General features: G+C 39.5%; 2 protein-coding genes across 2 annotated transcripts; one reads left to right on the top strand and one right to left on the bottom strand.

Moving 5' to 3' along the window:
- Positions 1–1,675: 1,675 nt before the first annotated feature.
- On the top strand, positions 1,676–5,551 carry LOC115689605 (trimethyltridecatetraene synthase-like). Its single transcript, XM_056307231.1, has 3 exons — positions 1,676–2,421; positions 2,703–2,900; positions 4,401–5,551. The coding sequence occupies exons 1-3, from the start codon at positions 1,714–1,716 to the stop codon at positions 5,022–5,024; spliced, it is 1,530 nt and encodes a 509-aa protein (XP_056163206.1). The 5' UTR covers positions 1,676–1,713; the 3' UTR covers positions 5,025–5,551.
- A 5,450-nt stretch (positions 5,552–11,001) lies between these two features.
- On the bottom strand, positions 11,002–12,858 carry LOC115669630 (probable 2-oxoglutarate-dependent dioxygenase AOP1). The gene is made up of 3 exons (XM_056307187.1): positions 12,411–12,858; positions 11,609–11,930; positions 11,002–11,511 (listed from the first exon to the last, which is right to left on the bottom strand). Exons 1-3 carry the CDS (start codon positions 12,785–12,787, stop codon positions 11,254–11,256), a joined length of 957 nt encoding a protein of 318 aa, XP_056163162.1. The 5' UTR covers positions 12,788–12,858; the 3' UTR covers positions 11,002–11,253.
- Between the last annotated feature and the right edge of the window lie 7,518 nt (positions 12,859–20,376).

Genomic DNA, 20,376 nt, shown 5'->3' with positions numbered 1-20,376 from the left:
CATTCACAAGACAAACTTTTGTATTTTTTTTTTCCTTAATTTCTGTGACAAAATTGAATTAAAGAAATATGAAATGCAAACACAAAATATCAAAAAAGCACAAATCACGTGTTATGATATTCATTATAAAAATAAAAAAAAAGGGGCAGCACTCAAAAAGGTTACGGTCGGTGGGTACAAAGCATATGCTTCGCGTGGTAGCAATCGTCGGATGTGATATCTGGAAAGTGGTCCACTTCCTCTTGCCATTTCCTTTCCTCCACCAGTTCTACTTATCGATGAGAGTCCTATTTTTACGCAATCCAATTTTGACCGTGAAGAAAACATGAAAACCTAATCAGACGAAAAGGCACATAAGCCAGCGTTGGATCGACGACTCTTAACCAAATTTCCTTCCCCAACTTAATGGGTGTTTGCGTAAAAATTTCACCCACAATTAAAATGTGTTTTAGGTGAGTTAAAAACATTCAAAGTTTAAAACGTGCAACGTTTACAAGACACTCATTTGGTTTTTTTTTTTTTTTTGGTTAGAAACAAATCGTACAAATGATTGACTCATTTGTTGAAAAGTTGTCTTTTAAATGATTCAAAATCCAACGTTTACGAGACTCGTATGTTTTTTAGTATAGAAACAAATCGTACAATTTACTGGCTCATTTGGTTGAAAAGTCTTGAAATCAAACCAGATACCGAACTGAGCATAATCAATGCTAGTTATTTTACCGAAAAGTCGATGAAATACCTTTTCAGTATAATGGATTGTTCGATACAAATTGACAGAGGGTGTTTAGGGGCCTTTATTAATTTTGGATAAGAAAGTAAACTGCAAGGACTTTAAAGTTACGGATACTGAGAACAATCATTGCTAACGATATAAATACAAAAAAATAAAGATAAAGATAAATTTGTAAAAAAAAAAGAACGATGAGTTCTGTAATTAAGGGGAATTCTTTACAAATAGTACAATATTGGTATTTATAGCTCGTAATCAACGGTTATAATTCAGCAATACTTATCTACAAACGATTACATTCGAGATTGTCAACTTCATTATTCGATGGTTACATCAACTATACAACCTTAACGGTTATCTCAATTCCACTACTTTGACTCCATTACATCGACTCTACTATCACGACTATTTCTCGTTGAAACCTCTGTCGATTAAACTAAGTCTTCTTTTGGACCGGCTGCACTATATCGACTAATTGTTCTCGACACTTGGCCATTTTCTGCTACTCCTCTACCTCAAATAGGTTTCTATCGACCAAACGGTCGACTACAATACTTGGACACTTTTTTAGGTCAACACTAGAGTATTCAGTTTCTAAATTGCTGTAGCGAAGTTAAATTAAAGAGATATGAAATGAGAGCTCAAACAATGGAAAGCGCAAACCCCCGGCTTATGATTTCCAACTATAAAAGTAAAAAGCGGCAGCACTGTATAAGGCTACATAAACACCATTGCTTAGAGAACGAAATTTTCTTGTAATAAACTTTTCTTGTCGTTTTAATATTGATAAGTACGATTACCTGGCCGACATTTAAGATAGAAGCATATGGAAAAACGTGGCTATTGAGTTCAATCATATTCACCCTCATTGCTTTCTTATATCATTATATATTGCCATGGACAGATAGAAGCCTCTCACTCCTATTGCAAAATCACCCCTCCACCGAAAGCTTAACAACTCAACCCCTGCATAACGCCCCATGGATGCTCCTTCTTGGGCGGCATGCGGCATTGCTTGCCTTGCGGCTGCCTCCTTCCTCCTCCTCCTCTCCGGGCACTTCCGCCGCCGTAAACTTAAGCTACCACCTGGCCCAAAACCTTGGCCCATCATCGGAAACCTCAATCTCATTGGCCCACTCCTGCATCGCTCGCTCCACGATCTCTCTCGCATATACGGGCCCATCATGAAGCTCCAGGTCGGCTCCTACGACATGGTTGTGTGCTCTTCCGCCGACATGGCCAAAGCCTTTCTCAAGACCCACGATGCCGTTTTCGCCTACCGGCCCAAAAACGCCGCAGGCAAGTACACGGCTTATAATTACTCCGGCATGACTTGGTCGCCATATGGGCCCTATTTTCAACAGGCCCGTAAAATCTTCCTTGCACAACTATTTAGTGCCGCAAGGCTTCAATCTTTTGAGTACATAAGAGTGGAGGAGATGAGGTTGTTTACAAGAAATTTATTTGAGGCGAAGGGCCAGTCAATAAATTTGAAAGACCATCTTTCGGATCTCAATCTCAATGCGGTCTGCCGCATGGTCTTAGGGAAGAAGTACACAGATAAGTCAGAGAGCTCCAATATAGTGTCGGCTGAGGAGTTCAGGAAGATGGTTGATGAGTTGTTCTTGCTCACTGGTGTTCTAAATTTGGGCGATTTCATACCTCTGCTGGATTTTCTCGACTTGCAGGTAGTAATTTAGATACCGCGACGTGATTTGATTGACACACGAAATGAATTTTCCAGTTTCGTACAATTTATTTAGCATGTGAAATTAATCGATGTGGTTTGTCTCTTAGATTTTTAGGTCTATAGTTGGTGTATAACATAGACACTCACCATCGGATTAATGACATGCACAAGAGTTTACTTACACAATTAATTTCAAGCACCCATATCACTCATCCAACAATGAATGTGTAAGTTTTTCGTTAGTAATATCAATCCTTCTCTCTTATTTGTCTCTTTCAGGGTTACATAAAGAGAATGAAGGCCGTGAACAAAAAGTTTGATAGGTTTTTGGAGCATGTTTTGGGTGAACATGAGGCAAGGAGAGTTGGAGTCAAGGGTTACGAGACCAAGGATATGGTGGATGTACTATTGCAACATGTGGACGATCCTAATCTTGAGGTGAAGATCGAAAGACATGGGGTGAAAGCCTTGACCCAGGTAAAATTTTTTCCTTTCACTTAATACTAAACAGATTTGAAGAGAAGAATCATAATGATAATCCACATATTGAGGTGCCTACATAAATTCCTTCCCTCGGTTATTTCTTCAGTATTGTCCTATATGTTTACGTTGTTTTTCCAATTTTTGTAAACAAGTGTATATCCTAGGGCAAAATTTTGATGATGTGAGAAAAGTTATATGGAGGAAGTTCTTACAATTCATTCACAAAATAAAGTATGACCGAGTCATTTTTTGTTCATTAAACAATATCTGTCAAGTTGCTTTACGACTTGTGCAAAATTATCAATCAAGTTTCGTCTCTTGAAAAATAAAAAAATCAAAATTTGGCATCATTCAACGTCCCGGGATGCTCTTAATAGGGGAAAATTGTCAAATCAGTCCTAAATCTATTGTACGGCGGCCAATTCAGTCCTAAACCTTTTAATTTTGCCAATTCAGTCCTAAACCTTTCTAATTCTTGCCAATTCAGTTCTTCCTGCCAATTTTGGCCGGCCGGCGCTGACGTGGCCACTGGCCGACGCCGGCCGTCCGGCCAACGCTGACGTGGCAATTTTTTATTATTTTTTTTCAATTTTTTAATCTTTTTTTTTTCTGATTTCTTCCTCTGGCCGGTCCAGCGACCGGCCAGAGGGGAGGGCCGGTGAGGTCGACCTCGCCGTTGCCTGGTTCCGCGAGGCGAGTCGAGCCTCGCCCGGATCCAGCGAGGCTCGACCTCGCCGTCGTGACCAGGGTGTCGGCGAGGTCGGCCTCGCTGGCTGGCTGGCGAGCGCCGACACTGGGTCGCGACGGCGAGGTCGGCCTCGCCGCTCGGGCCTCGCCTCGCCGTCGCCGGTCGCGGCGACGGCGAGGTCGGCCTCGCCGGATCGGCGAGGTTGGACCTCGCCGTCGCGAACATGCCGACGGCGAGGTCGGCCTCGCCGTTCTTGGGCCTCGCCTCGCCGTCGCCTAGATCCCGAGGCAAGGCCGACCTCGCCGACGCCCAGGTCACGACGGTGAGGTCGAGCCTCGCCGGATCTAGGCGAGGCTCGACCTCGCCGTCGCGAACGGCGGCCGCGAGGCGAGGCCGGCCTCGCGCGCGCCGACCTCGTTGCACGTTCGCGACGGCGAGTCCGGCCTCGCCCGGCGTCGGCGAGGTCGGCCTCGCCGTCGCGAGGCGGCGAGGTCGACCTCGCCGGCTCTCCCCTCTGGCCGGCCGCCGGTCGCCAGACCGGCCAGAGGAAGATATCAGAAAAAAAAAGAAAAAAAAAGATTAAAAAATTGCCACGTCAGCGTTGGCCGGACGGCCGGCGGCCACGTCAACGCCGGCCGGTCAAAATTGACCGGAAGGACTGAATTGGCAAGAATTAGAAAGGTTTATGACTGAATTGGCAAAATTAAAAGGTTTAGGACTGAATTGGCCGCCGTATAATAGATTTAGGACTGATTTGACAATTTCCCCCTCTTAATAGCATTATCGTGCTTTCACTTATCATGTAGGAGTTGATAGCCGGTGGAACAGAGGGCTCGGCTGCATCCGTGGAGTGGGCAATGTGCGAACTCCTGAAGAACCCTAAGATATTTAACAAGGCAACACAAGAGCTCGACAACATAATCGGAAGGGAGAGATGGGTCCAAGAAGCGGACGTCGCAAACCTGCCTTATTTAAATGCCGTTATTAGAGAAATGATGAGATTGCACCCGGTGGGGGCATTTCTTGCGCATCGCTTTGCAAGCCAGGACTGCAAGGTCGCTGAGTACGACATACCCAAGGGCACGAGAGTCCTAGTGAGTAAATGGAGCATTGGGAGAGACCCCGAATTGTGGGACGACCCTGAAAATTTCAGGCCTGAGAGGTTCATTGGGAAGGCGATCAATGTCAAGGGACAAGACTTCGAACTCTTGCCATTCGGTTCTGGTAGGAGAATGTGCCCTGGTTATAATCTCGGTCTGAGAATGATTCAAACAAGCCTGGCCAATCTTATACATGGGTTCACATGGAAATTGCCCGAGAACATGACAAGGGAGGACCTGAACATGGAAGAGGTTTCTGGGCTATCCACACCCAAGAAGATCCCATTCATTGCTGTTGCTGAGTCAAGGCTGCCACTTCATCTTTATTGAGTCTGTGTGACATCTCACGCTTCGTCTTTCCTTTTTGTCTTTGGGGTTTAATGATGTTGTGGGTATCAAATCAAAAACCCGCTTAAGTACTTTCACGCTGTGGAAACTAAAAGAGAACCTGAGTCTTTATGAATTGGTAATGAGTTCATATTAAGTTGTCGATAGAGCAATCGATAAGTACTAGCAAACTGGTGACCGATGCAAATTGGCGTTTTGTGGCCGACATGTCATCAATGAAAGGTGATCAACTAAGATAGTAGTCGATGCACGATGACGAGTGGTCAATTACACTACGACATAAGTGAAGACTGTAGATGAGTATCTGAATGAGAACTGAATTAGAAGATATCCGTAAATTGTAACCGTCTATGGATAGTAACGTGCTGTCGTTGAACCAAGATTGCCACTTCAAGTTTATCAAACTCTGTGTAAAATGGCAGGTTTGGTCTACTACGGTCATTCTCTTTGTTCGATTTCGTATTTTATTTTGGGTATCAAATCAAGGGACTGTCTTAATTTTATCCTGATGCTTCTTCCAAGTCTTTTCACGTGACTGTTGTTGTTTTCGTCAACGCACCACCAGGCATGATGGTAAGACAAAAAACAAACTGTAGAGCTTTTCTATGTTAAAAGGAATCCGAGGAAAAGCGACCCAAATCGAGACAGGTTCGGAGCTATCCAAACTCGACCAATCTTTGCGGTTCGAAATAAAATTGGGAAAAAGGGTTACGGGTGAAAAATTGAACTCTTGTCATTGATAACAAGTCATCCCTCAATTATATGGACTGATCAATGTTTTTCTCGCCCAACAAAATGAACGAGAGGGAGAGAGGGTTATGATTGACAAAAGTCCAGTTCTAACGAATGGTTGCACTTCGTAAGAAATAACCAAAGAATTTAAATATTTTTTCAGTTTCTCGAGGGACCCTAGAAATAGCCGACGTAGGAGGCTAGACATGAGCAACCTATTTTAAGTGTTAGCAAAAATAGAAAATAACTTCCCACGGAAAATATTTTCCCTCCATGAGCAATTTGTTATCACTTTGGGGGAAAATGATTTCCTCTTTGTGAAAAGAGGAAATCATTTTCCCAAAGTGAAAGCAAATTGCCCATGGAGGGAAAATGTTTTCCGTGGAGAGAAGTTGATCGCCGGTCACGCCGCCCGTCGGCCGCTGGTCGCCGATCCGCCGCTGCCGCTGCCGGCTGCGGGTCGTCGCCACATTGCTTGCTTTTGGCGATTTTTGAACTTATCATGATTTTTTCTTCTTTTTGGACTTTCTTTTGGCGACTGTTGGTCGGTCATGTCCAAAGAAGAGAATTCATGAGTAATTATCTTATATAAACCTAATTTCAAAATACTTACATGAATAAAATCTAGTCTATTTACTTTTTATCATATTCACCCTCATTGCTTGCTTTTATATTGCCGTAAGACAGATAGAATCCTCTCGCTCCTATTGCAAAATTAACCATCCCTCAGAGCTTAACGACTCAACCCCTGCATAACACCCCATGGATGCTCCTTCTTGGGTGGCATATGGCATTGCTTGCCTTGCCGCCGCCTTCCTCCTCCATCTCTTCCGTCACCTCGGCCGCCACCAACTTAAGCTACCGCCCGGCCCAAAACCTTGGCCCATCATCGGAAACCTCAATCTCATTGGCCCACTCCCGCATTGCTCGCTCCCCGATCTCTCTCGCATATATGGGCCCATGACAGATCGACTAATTTCAATCTGTTTTCTCAAGTCGCACTCGCATTGTACTTGCTTTTCTCTTTCTAATATGGCCAAAAGAAGACTTAAGAGTCAAGACTAAGACGAATACTAAAGCTACGCATGACAACTATTCTGTGCTCAGAATCTGATTCTGGGCAAAAATGATTCTTTTTGATTCTATGCCCGGAAACAATTTCTAAACATTTGAAGGTATTTGGTAACTGTCCAAAATTTTTGTTCTTAGAATAGAAAAAGAACAAAAATGCGTTTGGTAACTACACGAAATTTCTTTTTATTAATAATATTTTGAATTTTTGAATATTTATTTATTTTTTTCTCTGTTTTTTTTCTTTCTTTCCCCTACCTTTCTTGGCCATGGCCGCCGTCACGCTGCCGGGCGACCGGCCACAGCCGGGCCGGCGAGGGCGTGCTGCCCTTGCCGATGGCGGCTACGAGGTCGGCCTCACCCGGCCCAAGGCAAGGCCCGACCTCGCCGGATCCGGCAAGGCCGATCTCGCCGTCGCCACCCGTGGTTTGTCGCCCGGGTGGCGACGGCTAGGTCGAGAGCCTCGCCTAGCCAAGGTGAGGCCGCCTGCCGCCGCCACCCGTGCGACGGACCTGGGTGGCGACGGCAAGGTCGCCTCGCCTTGGCCGGGCGAGGCCGCGAGCCGCCTCGCCGCGCCCCGGCTCAGGTCGGCCGCCGGGGGGTCGGCGGGTGGCGGGGCCGAAGAACAACAACAACCAAAAAAAAGAAAAAACCAAGAAGAATCGCTTTGAAAAAATTGTTCCAGAATCAAAAAGCTACTTTTTTTTTATTCTTGATTCTGTTCTAAAACTGATTCTGGGCACAATCTGTTCCCAAACTGATTCTGGGAACAAAAGAACAGAATCAATCACTATTTGACAAGTTGCCAAACAAGCCCTAAATGCCTCGATTGCAATATCAACGTGACAAGACTTTTCCTTTGCCCTTTTCTGGCCAATACTTAGACTTTTTTACTGTTCTTCTTTTATTTTCGGTGATAAGATTCCTCCTCCTTTGCCCTTTTTGCTCTTCTGGATTTTTGTACAATCTGTGAAGTTTCTTTTCAAAAATAAACTTAAATAAATTCTTCTAATTTAACAATTTCTTATCAAGCCCCGCTGATACTAAATCCAGCCAAATACAACCGACACGACTATCTGACGACGTTAGAGCGGGACATGGATAAAATTTTTCCAATTGGAATGTCCACAGGGGTGTAATTCTTTTAACATCATACTCTGACATTGTCCATATTGGCTATGGTGGCGTCGAGTAGGTATACACACTAGCTAAATTGAATTTACATCATATTTTGGTGCTATCAAATGGCCACATCGGTTGAATTTGGTGTTTGAGAAGACTTGATTGAAAAAATTTAAAAGTAAAAGAACTTAATTAAAAAAATTGAAAATACTTAAAAGTAAAATATCCCTTTTAATAAGAAAAATTCATCATCATCACCATTGATCGGGTATTTATAACTTATAAAATAGACCAATTATCCAAATCAATGCTAATTATAGACAATTTGCCACCCTATTTCATCCTTATAGTTATCGAAATTTGATCATTCTTTTCTTTATGTTTTTTTCCTTCTCTTAATCATGGAAGTTACTGTTTATTTGAATCCCACTCGGTGTAATATGCATGCCTGCAAGCAAATCCAACCAGAAGTATATGTTTTCTAATGTTGTTCTTTTCTTTCTTCATATTCGAGGAATCTCACTTGGTGGGATTTAAGAGAGTTTCCAAATCAAATCTTTCCAAAAGGAACCGGTTCAAACAAGTTAAGCGGTTTGCTCGGGAAAATTAGTAGTACATTCTTTTTGATGTTTCACGGTATGGTTAGCTCAACATTTCCTTTTCAAAAATCATACGGTAGACAAAGCCGGCAATGATCGAATGTTGTAATAAATAACCTTCAAATATTAGGAATTTCTCAATTATCCCCGTTGAAATATCGTTATACAAAGATAAAATCGATACACGCACTATGTGATGATAATTTTACATAAATAAGGTCATGATTATTTTGCACCTGAAAGTATACACTTTTTAAATTTTTCATATGAGTTCTTTTTTGTTAACAAGAAAAAATCATTCTAGATAGGTTAAATAGATTGTGATCTCAAAAATATTTGCATGGCAAACATTCAAGAGAATCCATACGAGTTAGACTTTGCATAAGTTGCATACAGCATAAAAGACGTTACAATCACACAATTTCATTAACTTGAACCCGAACTAAAAAAAATCACCTATAAAAAAGAAATAAAGGAAGCTCCAATAGTTTTGAAACATGGGTCGGTTTAGACCATAAGAAAAGCTGGTATCATTATGCAACAATCATGCCTCAAATAACCTCTCAAAACAGACCTTCCCTGACCTTGTATACCTTTATTTACAAAAGAAAAAAAAGAAGAAAAAGATTGCGAGATTGTGAAATTTCATCAGATCTCATCTTATTTCATATGAAGGAACACGTTTTCTCTATTCTTTTACGATGAATCAATCACCATCATGGACTAATTTCATATGAAGAAACACGTTTTCTCTATTCTTTTATGATGAATCAATCACCATCGTGGACTAATTGGCCCAAACTTCACAGCTTGTTTTGATGATGCTCTCGGCTTTCATGCGGGTACAGTAATACAATTGTCATCCGACAGTTGAGCTTTGTCAACTAATCGATTATTTTGTCGATTGATGTCATTCAACGGTTGACGGTCGATTGTAACTAGTATAGTATCATACTATAAAATTTTTAAATGTGACCAATCACCAGAGTCATTAGAAGCAAAGGAGATCAATGGTACTGAAGGGCTTGAATTGTCGCGGGTTCGTCGGATAGTTTTACGGCATCTTGGCTAGCACTTTCGCTATGAAGATTCCAAGTATCCTTTGCTTTTGCTGTGCAATTGATTATTTTCTGGTGGTGCTAAAACTTGTTCAGCTGAGAAAGAAATTATTCGGCACCGACACGCACTATCGCTTGATGAAAATAACATGTATCCAAGGTCGTTCCAAATTGGTGGGCTCAGTTTCCAAAACTGGCTTTGTCCTGAGTAAGAGGGAGCAAGCGAAGGCCAATTATTCGACACCGGCGCGCGCTATCGCTTGATGAAAATAACATGTATCCAAGGTCGTTCCAAATTGGTGCGCTCTGTTTCCAAAAACAGGCTTTCTCCTGAGTAAGAGGGAGCAAGCGAAGGCCAATTAGATGAAGATCTCTTACTTATTCCAAAAAAATAATTTTATGGTGGTCCGCCCTCATCACGTGCCAGGAATTTTGTTGGATTTTGTAATCATATGGCCGAGCAAGCCGGCAATGATCTAATGACCAGAAAATGTTCCTCGATGCCGTAAAATGAGCAAGGCGCATGTAATCCGGTTATCATGTTTACTTTATTTTGTTTACAAAAGTTTACGCATGGAACGAGCATATTTTATATTGATCATATACCACCGACCAATTTAAATAATCTAGCCTTCTAGATGCAGGCCAGAAAAAATAATCCAATCTTCTAGATAGTGTTGGCATATCTTTTGCTTTTTAACAAACCGGCTAAGCTAAGATGTGATTGCCAAAAGGTACACGTTAAAGTTGGCTCATGCATATACATAATTGATACATGGACTATACATGATGACAATCTTGTATATCTAAGCTGATGATATTTGTCATGAAAAATTTGTATGTGACCTTTTCTGTATGATGTCTTTCTTTGGTGAGAAAGTCTAAGGTAGGTGAAGTGAATTCTAATCTCAAAAGACTTCTCAGCAAACACATGATAAAGATTCAATCTATATGAATTAACCTACGCATAAATTATATGCATGACACAAAGGTCCTTGTAGATGTACAACATCATTGTATGGAGCAAGGAAATCAAATCACTTATTGGAAAGAAACAACGGAAGCTCATATAATATCGTAACGGGGGTAAATTACATTGTAAGAAAAGTTGGACCCGATTTGCTGCAAGAACCTTGCCTTAAAAAACCTCTACATCAGTCACCTTTGACTTTTTTATACCTCTTTATTTCACAAAACAGAACAAAGAAGATTGAGAAACTGCAGTCTCCTCAGTCTCATCTTATTTCACACTAAGAGGCGTATACTCTATTGCTTCTGAATTAAGCATGGGCGCTAAGAGGCGTATACTCTATTGCATGACACAAAGGTCCTTGTAGATGTACAACATCATTGTATGGAGCAAGGAAATCAAATCACTTATTGGAAAGAAACAACGGAAGCTCATATAATATCGTAACGGGGGTAAATTACATTGTAAGAAAAGTTGGACCCGATTTGCTGCAAGAACCTTGCCTTAAAAAACCTCTACATCAGTCACCTTTGACTTTTTTATACCTCTTTATTTCACAAAACAGAACAAAGAAGATTGAGAAACTGCAGTCTCCTCAGTCTCATCTTATTTCACACTAAGAGGCGTATACTCTATTGCTTCTGAATTAAGCATGGGCGCTAATTGGCCCGAACTCCGCAGTAGGTCTTGATGAGACTCTCGGCCTTGATGCGGTTGTCGCTAGAGTCATAGTAGCAGAGGAAATCGATGTGATTGAAGGGCTTGTATTGCTGAGGGTGTGCTTCGTCGATGAACTCCTCGGGGGTCTCGATCATCCCCGAGACATACGAGAATGTCCCGAGAGAGTATCTCACTTGACTCTCTTCTCTAACTGCCACTCGGTGGTAACATGCCTTGATCTTTTCATTGCTCCATGCCTGATAAAAAATGAACCACATAAAATTAGAAATGATTTCGGTGAACTAGCACAAACTAGTGTTTAGAAGGATTTTCACAAGCAAATAATTGACTCACCACACATGCATCACCGGCCATGACCATGAAAGTGGAAGCTGAGGGCTCGAAAGTGAACCACTCGCCATCTTTGGTCCTTACTTCCAAGCCCCTAATGTTGTTCTGGTGCAAGTAGGACAAGAAGCTCTTGTCTGTATGAGCAATCGGGTTCACGCTGGCATCGAGGTCTGCCGGCTTCTTGTACTTCAAGAATCGTAGGAGGTACGTGCAGGATTCAATGTAAGGGTCATAGCATTTCTCAACACCATAGCTCTCGCAGACCATCCTGAACACTACTTTCTCTATCTCAGCTATGAATTTGCCATAGTCATGAACAGTTTTGCTGCAGCCAAAAGGAAAAGGAGAAGTTAATTTAGAGAAGTCAAACTTAGCACGCCAACTTTTTTTACTAATGTTTTTCTTGATACCCTAAAGCCTGAAATTGAGAAGCTAAAGCCTGTTGGGGAGTCCAACTCTAGTCATATTTTGTAAAACAAATGTGTTTGTCATGCAATATCGTTTAATAAAGGAAGAACTTTTGTTAGGTTTACTACCAAGGCCTATAAATGTTGGCATATATACTGAATAACATGGTTAGGTTAAATGGGTGTTTTGAGAAGTGAGCTTGGAAAAATGACATAACAACATGAACAATCATTACAATTTATTCCATATACCAAAAGAGTGATGTTGATTAAGAGTAACGTTGCCAATGGCAAACGAGCACTCGCAACCTTTATTATAAGAGTCTAACACCCATATATTGTAAATCAATGTCAGCATATAGAGCAAGTATCATACAGAGAGGGAGAAAAATTAGTACCAGAAGTGATCATTCCCAGAGGGCCACATGAGAGAGGTGAACTTTTTGCACACTTCAAGCTTCTCAGCGCCATCGATGTTCATGCCCTCGAGGAGAGGAGTCCCGGGGACTTTGGGGATATAGCCATGGGAAGGCTTGAGGTTGGTGTTCTTGATCTTGTTTTCATGGGGGAGGTCGAAGAGATCCTCGGTGACGGTAAAGACAGAGTCATGAAGGCCAAGAGGGACATTGGGGTGATCCACAATGAAGCACCCATGATCCTCAAGAGCCTGCACGATCACTTTGCAAGCTTTTTCCCATGAACTTGTCCCCGGTTTCATGCATTCCTCGGAGAACTCTATCACTGGGATCGGGGACGCCATTTTTGTTCCTACCATCTCTCTCAGCTCTCTATCGCTCAGAGCACACGCCAAGAGCAAGACTCTGTTTTTAAGCTAGTCTCTTGATCGGGTGCGCTTTACTTGATGAATTGACACAGCGTGCTTGAGCTTTTTATAGGCAACTGAGGAAGTTTATTTTATTGTTTTCTTAGTCCAACCTGAGGGGGCAAAAAGGAAAAACATCAAAAGAGGCTGTCCATTTGAGAACTCAGCTGTCCGGCGGCAAAATTATTCCGGTGAATCTAGTACATGTACTAAACTGGATTTAAAGCATTAGATCTTATGGGATTCACGTGTAACATATATAGGAAGTCATATCACACGTATAGATATCGTCTTTCATACACAATAGTTTCGGAGATCACGTCCATCACCGTACTGGTGAAGCTTTATTTGAGACATCCGGACAAGACAGGCTAATTAACGTACTTCTACGGCAAAACATCTAACCAAAAGTTTGGATACCATGATCTAGAGAATACTAATAGTAAGAGAAATCACTTCATTAAAAAATTGGCATGATTTGAATACTGCATATTTATTGCTTGGACTCATATTGTAAATCCATCAATCAACAACAGATGAAATAATGAGGACGTAAAAGAAAATGTAAGATTCTACACGATCTGTCTCAAAATATGTAAGCATTTCTAGCAATTTCGTATTGACCAGTCATATTATTGAAGTGAAATAAAAGCTTTTGGATTTTAATGTCATACATCGATTGCGGGTTTTATTTACCTCGAATGAGTTACACGTGTAAGTCTAATTGATTAATTGATGGTTAAACCTAGCGGGGTCAAACCTGAACGTTTGCTATAGGAACAAAAAGTCCATACTTAGGTCCAAGTCCAAAACTTTCTTTACATGTCATTATAGATCACCTTAATCGGGAAACTCACCGACCACGTGAATGTTATGGCGTTTTGGATGTAAACGAAACCAATAGCAATCTTGACCAAAAAAAAAAAAAACCAATAGCAATAAGTGTTACGAGAATTGGTTCGTACAGACCAAAAAAAAAATTAAGTAATAAAGCGATACCTAAATCTTCAGACCAATCGTGATTAAGCATGCGACGAGTCTTTATCGCGCCACTCAATTTGGAGATCAATTTTGTGTAAACCAATCTTTTAGCATGCGACGGCTCTGCCTTTTTTGTTTGCTTTTGGTCATCTCTGGACATCACTATTCCCGAGTGGCTAAGATAAATTGCTCAATACATTAACTAAATAACGTGTTAAATTGTAAGTACATTTTTGTGGAAAACTATTCCAAATAATATTCAAACACATTGGTATAAAATATAATTCAAATAACGCATGATATATTTCAACATAAATACAATACTATTTTGATAATATCATTAATTTAAAAGGTACACATAGACTAATAATCAGAGTTCGAAGCAATTGCTTATTATAATAATAAGGATTCGCGAATACGTGTCACCACATTATATTTCACAAATATATAATGGCTTTGAAATACGTATAAAGCAACAGAATCTTTAAGTGTAAATGATTTACGATCAAATAGTAAAATAACAAAGAGATAGGAAAAGGAAAAGGAAAAGGTAAGCTTGTTTCCAAGATTGTTACCATCTATATATAAAGACTCGGACCCAAAAATACGCACTCCTTCCTCTTGCTAACTTAATTATCGAAGCGCCAATCCCGGTCAATAATTCAGATGCCCTAACTCGTATTTGTTGGTATAGGTCCATTTTGAGGTGGGGAGCTTCGACAAATTCCTATCAGACATCAAGTCATTAGATAGACATGCATGCACGAGATTATGACTTTAATGAACACGATTCATTCTGTCCATTATGTATATATCATTGACAACGACGCATCAATTCTTTAGCAGACTAGCCTAAATCTAGTTCTTGACTAAAACCATCAAGAACTATTCTGAAAAATCTTTAACATACATTTAACTTATGACTGTGACAATTACAGTGAGATAATTTCTTTTTGGAGAAGCTATTTCCACTCCTTACATAACTAAACCCAATCAATTTTACCAAAACGATGAAATTGCCCTCAATCATTTAATTGCAACGTAAAGTGGTGACCCTCAATTTATTTTTCTTCCTTCTCTTTTCGTTTTTTCTATTTTTATGTAGGATCTAGTTGCCATAAGTAAAAATTTCACTTTTTTTTTATTGTAGGCATCTCATGTATATTATCAGCTCAATGTTTTTTCATATTGTCAGTTCTTAATTAGTTTCGTTGAAATTTGTTTGGTCGAAAAGAGCAATTTCCAAAAAACTGAATTCTTGTCTACGTTATTGAGTAGATTTATGGATTAAATGTCAAGTAGAGTCTAGAAAACTTTTAACATACACACTTTCTTAACACAATCGCTTGTTTATAAACTTTCACTTCTGTTGTGCATCAAACATTTACTTTTTTTTTTGTCACAAACATATTCTTATCAGTTGTCTTTTATATACATTTACATATAATGAGATGATGAAACAAAAAAAAAATGCTCTTTAAAGATTTTCTTAACTAAAATCACTGTTACATTCTCTAACGTGAAACTTTAAAAGATGAACTTTTATTAAATCCAGACATTGCATAAAATAAGCATTTTAAAAAAAAATGTCAATGAAATCTCATCATTATGGATTTACAAAAATTAATATTATCCATAAAGTGTTTACTAAAAAATATTAAGATAAGAAAAGGTTTGATAGCAGCATGATTCTACTCGAAAAATAATTTTTAAATTTGCTCGACGACATAGAAAAGAATTAGTTTTCGTGGGAATCTCTTTTTTCCACAAAACTTATTTATCGGAATTACAATCTAAAAATAGAAACGAAAACATAGTGCCTCAATATACGTGGGATGGCAGTCATAAATCAAAATAAAGCATGCGAAATGCTTAGTTATGGCAATTGCATCCTAAATAGTAATAGAAAAAAATTAAAAAAGAAGAAGGAAAGTCTAGAAATTTGGGCCACCACTTCCACTTGCAATTGAATGAGGGCAATTATATCTTTTCGTGAAAAACACCATAAATTCAGTCATATAAGAGGTGAAAATAGCACCGCATCACTCTGGATTTTCAGGTGGCACATGGTGTGGGAAAGCTCGCATACATTCTTTGCCTCTGCATGCTGCCTCTTGGAGTTGCCTAACATTAACAAAGACAGGAATTATCGTCCCCAAGTTCCCACACATGGTGCGATGGCTTTGGAAAATTATTATAGCAGGAAGTCCATGTGGCTCACTCCGGCAAAAGAACCTGAAACAAATTAAGGTTAGGTACATCAACACCTATTCACCAAATAAATATACAAAACAACATTATTAATTCTCATTAGATGTCCCGACACGTTTTTTTTCCTACGCCTATCGAGACACGGGGATCCAAATGCTCACGAAATATCCGCCAATTCCATGGCAATATGATTCCTTCATTTTAAATGCTCATCGAAGGCCTATATCTGTTGGAGTGTGGTTTATATTTCCCATCAACAGAAAAGCATGGGAATTTCGCTTAATGTTTAATTAAGCGATGCAACAGAAATGTTGGAGGTGCTAAATATAGTGGAATTCTCTACTAGACATAACTTTAGTTTAAGAGTGAATTATGATAAAATTTTGTGTCTCGACTTCTTTTCTTCGCTTTTACTCTCTACTTGGTTGTGTTCGTGCGATTAATCCTAACAATATCAATACATTAACACATCGAAGATCAAATTTTCGTTTGCTCACCAGTATTTCCACATGCAGAATGAACAGATACTGTAGTACCCTATCAGTACCGATTTGGCCAACTCAAAGCTTTCAAGAGTGGCTGCCATGACTGGCACAAAGATCGACCGGAGCACCCCGAGATTCATTCTCGATTCTCGTGCGAAGTTTTTAATTAGGAATTGATTGGGTTAATCGCGCAGTCACCTTTTGGTCGAGCAGTTGCAGTCTAACGTCAGTCATGACAACAAGTTTCCTCAGTTTTCGTGCGATATCCCCATCCCCATCATCCCATTTGGAATTCAGCACAACTTTTTGCATCGAAAGCACGATCGTGTTGCGTTCGGTCACCCGTTCACAACCGAGACCAATTTAAACCTGAGCCTAGTCTTTCTAGATGGTTTTGACATATTTCCATTAGATGTCACTACTGACACGGCCACGATAATCCATGGATCATGTTCAGAAGCGTTCCCTTGTTAAACTCATCAATAGAGAAAATCCCATCATTTTGCGTATTTTGATAATGGGTGCATTAAAAATGAAAATATATCTTTATTGAATACGTTTAACGAGTGTCTCGTGAGCACTTATTCACAAGACTTTTTTTTTATAATTTGAAACTTACATTTATTTTCTTAATTAGTTGAATGACTAACTCTCTTAATTAGCCATTACGTAATCGCATTGCCTATTCAATATTCAGCCTCTGGACTTTGACTACCGATTGAACAAGATGGAGCAAAAGGTGTCATTCAGAGTTGGTATAATGAATGCGATAGTTATCATTTTCTGCTCCATTTTTCTCGTCCGTTCAAACAGACTTGAAAGACTCTGCATATAAAACAAAATATACATGGGAAAATTTCGTCTATCGTACGTAATGGGTTACGTTATTGCATTTAGATCTTCTCTGACCCCCGGCGAATGGGAAGACAAAATTGGAATTTTTCTTCCATTGCTTTAGACATGGAAAAACAAAGACAATGATTAAGAGATTAATACATGTACTGTGCTTGAAATCTTATGGGTAAAATCATTGCTAATTTCGAAATTTCAATTACATAAATGCAATAATTTATTGTGGCCATCAATTGCATAGATGTCCATCCCCCGATCCTACCCGTACAATTTTTATTTATAAACCGACGATGAATTGAAGTAAAGCCAATTTTTTTTCCTTTTTTTTATGCAATGCAGTGGAACCTTCTTTATTTTATTTATCTCTTTTTTTTTCAATTCAAAAGAAGATTTTAATTACATCGCGAATTTACAGTCACCTTCCCGAAATATCACCCGCGGTATCTCGTTTGATCGAACCACTATGACAATTGCAATGAAAGTTTGTAAATCAGAATTATTTAAATAATATATGCGTAATACACAATTGACAAGAATATGTAAGGTTTTTTTTTTTATTGGTCGACCAAGAATATATAAGGTTGAGAAGCACGTACACTCTCTCATACACACACCTCATCAAATTGGGATTTGCATTACTACAATACTGCTAGTATAGAAACTCCTCAAGGAAGATCGGTGGTAATGTACTTCTAAACGGTAATGGATATATTTACACAACTTGATATGCAAAGGGTCCGCTTTCTCCATGTCCCTTTTAAGAGAAAACGCACACTTTTAGACTCCGTTTGTTTCGCGAAAAATAAATAATTTTGAAAACATTTTCTTAAAAATGATAGCAGAAAAAAATAAGTATCTCCATTGCCCTTTTCAATAACAACACCCTTCGAAAATTAGTAATAATCTTCATTGGCGGACTTGACATGTAAACTAGCATTATATAAAAGATGTAATTCCGAGCAAGTCATGTTTCAAAGTTGAAAAACAATTTGGTCCAAACCTAGTTGTAACTTCTTTGCATTCAAACTCATAGCCTCTGTAAAAAATCTCATGCTTCTCCATAAAGAAAAGAAATTTTCCAAGGCATGGTTCGCTTTGTCTACATCTACGTCATCATGCTAATACATAGGATTTTTTGTGAGAAATATTATTAAGAAAGTTCAGTTGTGATTTTTGCCTTTTCTTTTCCTTTTTCTTTATAGTTTTTATGATCATAAAATTGGAAGGAAAATGAATTCATTGTCTAGCTAAATACGCATTCAGTGGATTTTGTTTTGTCTATTGGAGGAAGAAACAAATTGCCCTCTTCATGCAAGGTGCAAGAGAGAAGACAAAGGAAAGTTTTGAAGTAAATCCAGATAGTAAAATAGCAATTCTTGGATTCTAAATTTACCTAAAATATGTGTTATTATTGAACATCTATACATGCTCAACTGAAGTTGAAGGCAAATTTGGTCGATCAACTTTTATAAAACGTGTTTTAACCAAAAGGGTGTCGAAACACGCTATATAAAATGCTTTTGCCCATAACAATAATAGCTTCTTCCAGCGTAATTTTCACATTTTGATACACCGAATAGTTCCATAATGATGATTGTGGCAGAAGATATTGTTTTGGTGAAAATGATCGGCCTACAATTTATCCCGATCCTTCCTTTATTTCAGCTTGAGGTACAATCCTATACTGTTCTTATTGCGACCCCCCTTGTGGTTGGAATCAACACTCATTAAAAGGCCTATCTTGTTTATTTTTGTAATTTTTCTTTGTAAATAATAATAGGGTTGAGGGCGACAACGGTGGCAAAGGGCCGAACGCTTCAGCCGGAAGAACGAAGTCACTTTCGGACCACTGCTGGTAAAGTGTTAAATCAAAAGGCAATGATGATATTCTCGGCTGAGCCAAAGTAGGCTTATCAGTCGGCCTATCTTTCGGGACGCACCTATAAAGGCGCCAATTGCGATGGCTGGTGCTGATAGACAAGGTAGCGAGGCAGAGGAATGAATTGTAGCAAGAACCGCGAGAGAAGAGAGAAGAAGGAGAAGAAGAAAGAAAGAAAGAAAGAACATAAAATCTTGATTTTGAAAGTTTTAATGTTTTCAAGATGTCATATATTTAAAAGGTAAATTAAAATTTAATTTGCCTTAAATGATTAGTGTCGTAATCTCTCGAATAATACCTACGAGAAGTGCTCCAGGTTTTTGTGGTGTGAAGAGGGGATACCTACTTGACCGTTGATATTTGGAACTGTTTCTTACTCATGGATTTTCTATACGAGTCATCGGGAGCACTTGTTAAGTGAGGCTCGTCTAATAAAAGCTAAAGAGAAAGCCTCAAAACTTTATTGGAGATTAAATGTTGAAGTCTTTAAGAAAAGGAAATAAAAAGTGGTTGGATCAAAGATGAAATAAAAATAAAATTTTCTTGGTTAATCAAAACGTGCCTATGACCCTTTATTTATTAAGAAATAATCAGTAGGTCAAAGATGTTGGGCTTAGGCATGGACGGATCGACTAATTTCAAGCTGTTTTCTCAAGTCTCACTCAATCTCACTTGCTTTTCTCTTTCTAATATGGCCAAAAGAAGACTCAAGACTAATGAAGACTCGAGATTAAGACAAGAATAAATGCCCCGGTTGCAAGATCCACGTGACGAGACTCCTCCTTTGCCCTTTTCTGGTCAATACTTAGACTCTTTTATCGTTCTTTCTTTCCATCTCTGCATGCATCACATGTGTAGCAGAGTCAAGACCGGGGACCCCCGGAAAGACAGAACGGTAGGCGGTCAAAACCCCTGAACTTTATAACTCGGGCATTGCATGCCTTTCCTTTCACCCCCTCTTGTCTAAGCAACCAATGCTCTTACGATTTAGAGAGGACAAAGATGGTGTGCTTTCACACCTAGAGAACTTTATAGTGCCCTTTTCCCGTTTTAAAACGACTTCAAAACGGGTCGTGCTAGTTTAAAATGAGCTAGAGTAACTTACAAAGCGTAAGAACCCCCATATGAGCAAT

This window comes from Syzygium oleosum, unplaced genomic scaffold (assembly GCF_021117445.2).
Source record: "Syzygium oleosum isolate NSW1041296 unplaced genomic scaffold, Sole_v2.1 Sole_v2.51, whole genome shotgun sequence".
In the NCBI taxonomy this organism is placed as follows: Eukaryota; Viridiplantae; Streptophyta; class Magnoliopsida; order Myrtales; family Myrtaceae; genus Syzygium; species Syzygium oleosum.
This window is presented reverse-complemented; position numbering and strand designations above follow the sequence as displayed.